The following is a 10,000-nucleotide window of genomic DNA, read 5'->3' on the forward strand; positions in this document are numbered from 1 at the left end:
TTGTGCTTGTTCTGGCTTTGAAAGCTAGACGCGTTTTAATTTGAGACTTGAAGAAGCTATTATTATCCTGACCCAATCGTATGCGAAGCTCTTTTCCGAAGGACATTTCGCATCCAATGACCTGAGATTCAGTTAAAAGATTATACCAATAGTTTTGCGCACATTTCAACCTAGACTTCAGAATTAGGCAATTCATTTCATTTTTTGTACATCAATTCGCGCTCGTAACTTGGCTTTATAGATTATGCTAGTGCTTGTAGCAGTAATCATTTTTTGCCCAAATTGTGCTACTTTTTCCAAATGATGCCTCCTTTTCTTAATATTATTCTTTTTGCAAAATGAACGGAACAAGTCCAAAAAAATGCATGTATCACGACCGTGTGGCGAAACTTCTTCGGTGTCTATGGTGTCACAAGCTCTTGTTCTATTGTATTTAGCTTTCCTTGTCTTATGGCAACAGTCTCTGGCTATGTTTGCTTGTTCTGGTATGGTCTAGGTCAAGTTGTCGGGCGGCATAGACCGAATGCATAAATGGTGGCCAAAAAAATATTATTTTGTTTATGTGCTAATTAGACTCACTAGCCTCATTTGCATGGACAAAATGCAAACGAAATGTTGCTTGAGAGCGAGGCTAGTAAGTCTAATTAGCACATAAACAAAAGAATACATTTTTGGCCGCCATTTATGCATTCGGTCTATGGCTGACGCCATTTTTCAAACTTGCAAATGAGAGGTCCTGGGACCAACACCATCTAGCAACTTCCGGTTCCCGTCATCTCTTGCCAGACTGCCAGCCTCCAGGGAGGCCCTCTCTTCGTTACTAAACCACAAAACACTTATCAAAAATGGTCTCAGGCTTAAATCTGACGAAATATTGCTAAAACAAAATATTTAACAATTATTCCATGAGCGCGCGTTGGATATGAGATGATAGATAGGTGGACGTGCGTACGATCGTCAACATATTCTCCTATCCATAGTGCTACGCGTGCGCCATGGTGGGTAGGTACTTGTTATATTTTGTCATTTAGTGGTTATCTATTGCACACAATTATCTAAACACGGTAAAACCTTCAGGGTTTGGATTAGGGTTAGCGTTAGGGTTAGCGTTAGGGTTAGGTTAGGGTATAATTCTGAACAGTTTATACCATGTTTAAAAAAAATTGAAACAATAGAAAAAGAGACACCAAGTACCTACCCCATGGTGCACGGATCTCCGCATCATGGAAGCCATTTTCGCGGAAATTAAAACTAAAAAGAGCCTTATCCTATCCCGAGCTGATGACTCGGAAACCAACACAAGGACACCAAAAGTCTATGACCGGAAGTCTCGATCTGCCACGTAATGCGGCCCATCATTTTGCAGCACCAATTTATTTTTAAAAACGGGGGGACAAAAGATTGTGCATGATCACGGTCAAGTTAACATGAAGCGTGGTGCCACTGTTCTCGATTTTGAAGTTTCCAGGATTTCATAACCAGTCCATCTACATGAACTGTGTCCCAACTGAGTGGCTTCATAGACGAGTTGGTATAATAGCCCATTTTCGAATTCTCACGGATGGACTGGATCTAGCATGAAATGAAGGCTAATGCGGGCAAATCTTTTCAAAAGCAAATTAATTTTCCCGCATTAGCCTCCATTTCATGCTAGATCCAGTCCAACCGTTAGAATACGAAACTCACCTATTACAGAGCATTGCTCCCGCATCGCTGAGGTCATGGGCTCGAATCCCGTTGGAGCCGTCTGAAATTTTCAGGTGTCTTTAAGAGACAATTGCTTCAATTGCCCACTTCACTCACTTTCGTCTTAAACCCGGCGCACTTCAGATATGTACATTTCTTTCATTTTCAATACTGCTGCAAATTGGCCATTTCCGAGTTGCTGTTTGCCTCTGGTTCAAAACGAGTCTTGGTGCCAACCAGTCAAATGATAATGAGTTTGATTTGCATGAAAATACACCACTCATTCCCATTTGAATGATTTTGCACCAGGACTCGCTTTGAAACCGAGGCAAATAGCAACTCGGAAATGGACCAATATTGAGCTGCATGGAATTTTCTATAGACGTCACAAAGTGTCTCCCGAGGTCCGAAATCTCCATTTAATACATTTTGCTAAGGGTTCTGGTTGGGTTTAAGGTTCGAGAGACAGTTTGTGACGACCACATAAGATAGCGTGCATGTCCAGTGTTGGATCCCCGTCAATGAAAAAATTCAACAAAAAAACAAAAAAAATGCAGGCCATGTTTTACCCGACGAAGCCGTTGCTGTCGGCTTTTCTTCATCATCAGGCAAATGCCAGTTTCCTGCAAGATGCCAGTGTTTAACCTCGCAGATGTCCGACTCCATTGATTCTCCTTCTCTCTTGGGAAACTCACTACAAAAGTCTTTTTTTGTTCGAAGTGGTGTCTTGTAAGCGTTGTAATACTTCAGACATTTGTCTTGGCAAATAAAGGCGGATGCATTATTGATACATGGCCTCATACGATTCATACACGCAAATTCTTTCCTCAAAGATGCACTTTGATTGCCGTGTAGGTAGCTGGTGTTTACTGCGATTTCAACGTCCTTGCGATGCTTTTCCTGAGACTTTTTAGACCAAATCGTGTGGGTGTAACCAGGAATACCTTGACAAGCGGGAATCAAAATCTCTGTGCATTGATGAGTATAAGCTGAAAAATTGAAGTATTTAAAAAGCACGTTAAAAGCGCAAATTTATTACATTCGCAGGGGAAGGGGGGAGCGGGTGCGATTCACAATGTGCTGGACCCGTTCAAACGCCGAAAGCTGGGAACGAGATTCGATTTAAACAATGAATCATCATGTTTCCGCTTTTATTATCACGTTTTCTCATTTTCATTTCTTGAGTTTTTTATGAAAACTTATAATATCATCACAACTTTGAAAAATAAAATAACGATTTTTAAAGGTTGCAGACATGTTTCTGCACAAACGTCTGCAAGTGTTACATAAGATGGAAATCTCTTTAGTCTGAATATTTATGAACTGTTGAATTATAATAATAATAATAATAATAATAATAAAACGAGCTGGAGTGTGCTATCAGGTTTTCGGCTCGTGGCCCGATAAAACACGACCTGCGACTTAAAAAACATTCCGCAAAAAGCGTGTCCCTCTGGAGTCCGAACAGAGGTTCAAATTGTGAGAGGAGAAAGTTAGCATACAAGAAAAACAAGCTATGCCTAATTAGTACGCTTGGTATAAATGACGCTAAGGAGTGTTTTTAAGCTCATGCACGTGACGTGTTTTCGGTGGCCTGATAGGCTGTTTCGTTCATGAATTATTAATGAGTTTTAGAAATTTAGATTTGCATAGTGTAAAATGCAGACTGCAGACAAGGGGTAAAATGCAGACTATGGTTAAAATGTAACTGTTGAAAAAGCCCAAACCATTTAGAAGTGCAAACCTTAGGCCTAATTAGGCATAAACCAATATTTAGGCTTAACTATTAGCACTTCTAAAGGGTTTGGGCTTTTTCAACCTTAGTCTGCATTTTACCCCTGGTCTGCAGTCTACAATTTACACTGACCATATTATCATTAACTTACTTTTGCCACTGTTCTTGTAGCCAGGAGGAGTAAAACACCTTCCTCTGTACCCTTTAGTCGTCTGAGGGTCGTCTTTCTCTGGCAAAACATCACACAAAGCTGCAGTCCACTCAAAACTGTGCGTTTCGAGAAGGTCTTTACAATCATTTGCCCAGTCGTGGCAGACACCTCTGCAGGGCAAGTATGGTCCTTTTATTTCTTCAGTACACCGAGGAACGAAAAAAGAGCACCCCATAACATTTGTTAAAGCCGAACAATTCTTGATCGATCTATGGAAAAGTATTAACTGATGTAGAGACTGCTGGAGGGATAGTCTGTCACTAAAACGAGCCGTGTGGTCATAGCCACATTTCAACGCCTTGCCCAAATCTACACCTGGATGCGTGTCGTTGAATGACTGGCACTGAAGCTCCGCGTATGAGTATCCAAGGAAAGGGGCAACAGCGACGAGGAATACAAGGAACCTAAGGACAGAGAAAAAATCTCTTTGATGAACAGTAACATCCTCTAAGGGGTTGAAATGCATCGTCAGTCTTTAAAGAAAAGGAAAACTTTAGATTTTGACTGCATGCACTCGCCTCCCGGGTTTCATTCCCAATCCTGACGTTAAAGCTCATCTTAAGACCTTTCTTTTAAATCATACTTAATACTTTCGTTAATTATTTATCAATTGGCGTTTACCATATTGTATATATTTTTTAATGTATTAGTAGCCCTTGCCGTATTTTGAGTTAGATATTTATCTATTACTTCTCGTATTAGAACTTAAGAATGCGCATCTGATCACAGTCATGTTAAGATGCGCACCAGAAATGAATAAATTATTATTATTATTATTATTATTATTATTATTATTATTATTATTATTATTATTATTACATGTAGGATGCGTTTGTTGGTTCTTCGAGATGTTTTTCTCCGGGTACTCAAGTTTTCAAGTTTTCCTGGCTGCGGACATTGTGTTGTGTTCTTGGGCATCCCATCCAGGGGGGAGTAGAAATACTCCTAGTCGCTTCATGCTAATGAAACCGGAGGTAAGTGCCGGCCTGATTGAGCCTTCTGGCTCATAAGCAGAGACTTTTACTCAAGTTTTCTCCTCTCCTCAAAACCCAACCTACGATTTGATATCAGTTGTTTGCTCTGATTTGTATGCGGTGTACCTGATTGGGGCCTCAGAGCTAAACACAGTTGATGCTTAACTAAAGGTCATCATTAATAATATTATTTCTGCTTTCTCTCGGTATTAATCTGTACTACTGGTTCCAGGTTGGGTAGCAGGCTAATTCCCTTAGCTTTAGGTATCCAACACCTTCCTGATGATCTTTGCTGTTCCCAACAATCGCCTGATGTGAAGGAATCCGGTTTCTGGAATCCAGCAAATATGAGGCTTTGGAATCCGAAATCCGGAGCGTGGAATTCGAAATCCAGAGCTTGGAATCCGGAATCCATTGTATGGAATCCAGAATCCACAGATTTCGATGGAATCCACGATCCGTTTCGGTGGAACCCTAGAGTTTGGAATCCGGAATCCACGACTCAGGATCCGAGATCCACTATTCGGAATCCGGAATTTACGGGCTGGGATCTGGAATGATTCCTTAATTTACATAGGGCCAGAACAAGCCGAAGGCAGCCTTTTGGAGCAGTTCAATAGGGCGTGGTACCTCTAGCTTTTAATCCAGTTTTGCATGTTCTTGTGTACTGTTCCCAATGCTCCAATAATGATTGGGATCTTTACTTAATTCAGCTTCCATAAATTCTTAATTTTACGTTTCAAATCCTGGTAAATTTCTATCTTTTATTATTATTGGGGGAAATTAACTCACGAGGGAGCCAGTGAGGTCTTTTAGCCCAAATTACCATATTATGCCAAAGTGGGCACATGTCACATGAATAGGCCATTTCCGAGTTCATGTCTGCCTCTTCTTCAAAGCGAGTCTAAGTGCGAAGTCTTTGTGATGGTAATTAGTTCTACTTTACATATGAATGAAAACTAATTTTCATAAAAAAAAACTTCGCACTTAGACTCGTTTTGAAGAGGAGGCAAACATGAACTCGGAAATGGCTTATTGTGGTGGCAGGCATTAAAGCCTGGTTTTAACTAGCGACGCAAGCAAAAGCGCAAGCAAAAGCACAAGTATAAGCAGCTTATGCTAAGTGAAAACGAACGTCGACATAAACATCGAAATCAACCACGTTAACCGCCACTTTGTTGAAATGTTCAGACGCAGGGAATCTGGAACGAGTGCTTTAATTGGCCAAACGCAACAAATTTCCTTGTATGGTTATGGTGCGTTTGGTTGTCACACGACGCAAGCGAACGCAAGCATATGCGCAAGAACAAGGAAAAGGAAAAGGAAAAATTTTGATCCTCGTGCTTGAGTTGCTAGTGAAAACCAGGCTTAACAAAGGGAACAAACGCAAATCAACAGATTATGCCATTTTTTATCACAGCCTCACAAACGAAATTCGGTTGGTTGAGCATGGTCAAGAGCTGGTGTCACACACCTATAAATCATGAGATTTCCTCAATAAACATCACGCCTTGTATCAGTTCCACAACGCCAACCAATTGAGGTAAGCTAGGCGCCAGTCCAATAGATGAAATTCCAGGATGAGATCTATTTGTTCTCAGACTAGACAAATCGTTGTAGTCATTAGGTGCTCTGGACTCACCCAATCAATTAAAGTAAAGGACATCAGAAAAGTTTTTTCTAGTCCTCGGGATAGCCTGCGTAGCAAGCGTTCCTGTTCAACAGAACATTCCTGCAAACTGGGCGCGCGAAAGTTGGGGCAAGAGACTGTGGGAACGCTTGCAAGAAGACCCCCTATTTTTGAAAAACCCGTTCGCCCACGAACGGGGGCTTCTGATTGGTGCGGCACAGTCACAATGATTGACAGGTGACAAATTCTGGAGCAAAATATTTCTCCTAAGTTCTAGCGTGACAAAGGCAATGGTGGAAGATGTGGAAGGTTTTGAATCGTGTGTCGAAGCTGAGCGAATCGGGTCTCCGGTTTTACATTGAAAAGGAAAAAAAGAACTGTCAAGGCGCCATCTCTTTAACTGTATAGATAAATGGACGTTTTGCCAACAGGATTCGGAAAAAGCTTAATTTTTCAGATGTTTGTCATGATGTGCGGAGTGCGAAATAAAAGAACTTAAAACGAAGAACCGGCTTCTCGAGTATCATCGTGATTTCTCCATTTCAAAGCATAATACGCGATCAAGTAAGTGGTTGAGGTGAATTCTATGGGAATGACAGCCTGTAATTTAAATGAAAATCTGGACTGCTTGGACAATATCCATCAAGGGAAATTCAATATTATTTACGTGTCAGCTGAAGCCGCTATGGCGTTTCCGTAATTCATTAAAAGCAAAAGATTCGATCGTTATTTAACAAAACTTTGGCAGCGCTTATTGTCGACGAAAAGTTTGGACTGAACTGAAGTGAGCTTTTCGCTCGCTTGCAAAAGATACTTTATTTACGCAGGATGAATTAATAAAATGCCTGCGAACTATCAGAATCCACATGTTTCAGGGTCCGTGTACCTTCCGTCCATTCAATTTTCATCAAAATAGAAAATTGAAAATTAGGAATGACAAATCTTGATTTTCAATTTTTGATATTCAGAAAAACTAAAATCATGGGTGAATTCTTAATTCTCCTTTGTTTTGGCCTTTCACATAAAACCTGATTAAGCGACAAAACTCTATCTTCGTATAGATTTCCTTTGCTTCAGATTTAATGAAAATAGAAATGTGACAAGAATGCTAAAATTTCTTAAAGAAACGAACATGCAAAAACCAGTTCCAAAGCTGGAACATCAAACTTCAAAATCAATTTTTGATTTCCTCAAATACGAAAAACAAAAATTGAAAAACCGGACAAACTGAGTGTGAGGGGAGGGGTAGGCAACACCGGACGTGGAAGAATCAAGATGGCGGAAAGCCGGTCGAACCATGCGTACATAGCATAGAGAAAATGTGCGTGGAAAACTGCAGCGACATTTCTACACAACTTCCCACATTATTCTTCGTACATTTTTTTTGTTTGCGTCTATGGGCCTGATTTCACAGGAGCCTTGCTTTATTAAACCCAGACCGAAATATTGTTAAGATAAGCGGTAGGTAGAGGTTTACTGTGAACGCGCGAACGCAACTATTAGCTTCCCATTTTGTGCCTTACAATGAGTTTGCCTGAATTTCAATGCATCCCCTGGTTCATTTGAGTTTTCGAATAGCAATTTACTTCTTGAAGACCAGGGGCCGTTTCTCACAAGTCCCGAAAACTTTTCGGGCCCGCAAAGCCATTTGTGAAACTGTCAACCGCTTGTTCTGGAAAGCCGATCTTTTAACATGTTTTCAAGGTGGCAAAAAGAAAAATAACTGTTAAATTTGACGACTTAAATCCTCTCCGTTCTTGAGATACAAACGGAATTGTGACATACGAAAATGGCCCGTAAAGTTTCGGGACTTTCTAGAAACGGGCCCCTGGCCCCAGTTGTTCAAACGAAGGATAGCGCTATCCGCCCGATAAATCACTATCCAGTGGATAAGTCATAGCGAAACCAGTAGTGCGCTATCCAATGGATAGTGATTTATCCGTTAGATAACGCTATCCACCTTTTGAACAACCGGGGCCCGACTTACAACAGCTCACACGAAATGCATAAGAATGGCTTAATGAGAATGGCATCAAGCATTGTAGTTCCTGTTTTAAAGAAAATAAAATTGATTGAAAGTGTCAGATTTTGTTATTGCGTCTAATTAATGATATAGAAAGGAGGGACCGAGGACAATATCGCCAGCCTGTTCTATCAAAGCATTCAGTCATTTCTTTATGCTGAACAGAAAGAACACTCGAAAAAGTAATGCTTGGGAGCAGAAATAATAATCAATGCGTTGGCCGAATGATATGTGCGAGTCCACACAGCACGGTCGTTATGAGCTGTTTCAGCCAGGTCGTCAAGAAGAATTTTACAATCCCGCGACACAAATGAACCTGGGGATGCAGTGCAATTAGTAGTAAACACTTGCCTCCTGTTCACCTTAAAAATATTTTGGTCTAATTTTAATACAGCAAGGCTCTTGTGAAATCAGGCCAAAAGACGCAAACAAAAAATGTACGAACAATAATGTGGAAGGTTGTGCAGAAACGTCGCTGCAGTTTTCCACCTACATTTTCTCCACGCTATGCATGCATCATCGACCGTCTTGCCGCCATCTTGATTTTCCACTTCCGGTATTGCCGTCCCCTCCCCTCACACATATTTCGTCCCGTTTTTCAATTTTTGATTTTCGTATTTGTCGAAATCAAAAATTGATTTTGAAGTTTGATGTTCCAGCTTTGGAACTGGTTTTTGCAAGCTCGTTTCTTTAAGAAATTTTAGCAAATCTTGTCACATTTCTATTTTCATAAAATCTGAAGCAAAGGAAATCTATACTAAGATAGAGCTTTGTCGCTTAATCATGTTTATGTGAAAGGCCAAAACAAAGGAGAATTAAAAATTCACCCATGATTTCTGTTTTTCTGAATATCAAAAATTGAAAATCGAAATTTGTCATTCCTAATTTTCAATTTTCTATTTTGATGAAAATTAAATGGACGGAAGGTACACGGACCTTTCAGGATCAAGGAAATTCGTCAAATTCTCTGCGTACCTTGCCTGGTGTAAGCTTGAGTCCCATATCATGGATTGAGACAAGATGAAGATAACTACGAAGCCTGTTAAATCTTCTCTTAATTATTGTGAGAAGAAAGCGGCTCCTTTGTAAAGTTATTCGATTTTTTAAAGCACTTTTACTTGCTATTTCATCTACGATTTCGTGACGATTTGACCAAAAACGTACTGTGGATTATCAAACTAGCGAGGAGGTTTGCCTGTAATTTCCAGGAGATTTAGTACGATCCATTTCGTCAACCACTCTGCACCAACAAAATAGCCAGCAAGTCGCACTGAAATCGTCGTTAGTTTTAAACTTAAATCTATTTGAATGGTTTCATGGTCAGTTTTGCTGGAGATTTGCATTTAACGGCCTTACTTACTACCCATCGAACTCTGTACGAGTTTATATGTTTCTAAATTTCGTATTTTACGAGCGCACGGATTGCTTACAAGTTCTGAAAATTGGCTGTTGTTTTCGATAACTTCTATTCCAACCGCTCTGCAAATATCAGCTAGAATTTACCCGTAAGTTTCTTTTCGATGGTTTAAACAAATTCTCAGAAGAAACATAACCAGTCGTACCCGGCTTAGAAGCTACCGTTACAAATTTAACATTTAAAATCACACTGGCAAATTCTGCAGTGCGTTGAACACTCGGTGTTTCCTCCATGCCTCGGTTTGTTTTGTCGGAAGCCAACATGAGTTAAAATGGTTATCTTTTATTGGCTAATTTGTTAATAAGACGTCAATCAGCGTGTGTC

The 10,000-nt window shown here is 40.2% G+C and overlaps 1 protein-coding gene across 1 annotated transcript in view; it reads right to left on the reverse strand.

Moving 5' to 3' along the window:
• Positions 1-10,000, reverse strand: part of LOC138041545 (uncharacterized) — a 21,695-nt gene that overhangs the window by 4,896 nt on the left and 6,799 nt on the right. Inside the window, exons 2-3 of the mRNA XM_068887282.1 lie at positions 3,573-4,036; positions 2,256-2,675 (exon numbers count right to left, since the gene is read on the reverse strand). Of these exons, the coding sequence (XP_068743383.1) occupies positions 2,256-2,675; positions 3,573-4,036 (884 nt within the window). The remainder of the gene's footprint in view (positions 1-2,255; positions 2,676-3,572; positions 4,037-10,000) is intronic.

The sequence above is a fragment of the Montipora capricornis genome, chromosome 3 (genome assembly GCF_036669925.1).
Source record: "Montipora capricornis isolate CH-2021 chromosome 3, ASM3666992v2, whole genome shotgun sequence".
Classification (NCBI taxonomy): domain Eukaryota; kingdom Metazoa; phylum Cnidaria; class Anthozoa; order Scleractinia; family Acroporidae; genus Montipora; species Montipora capricornis.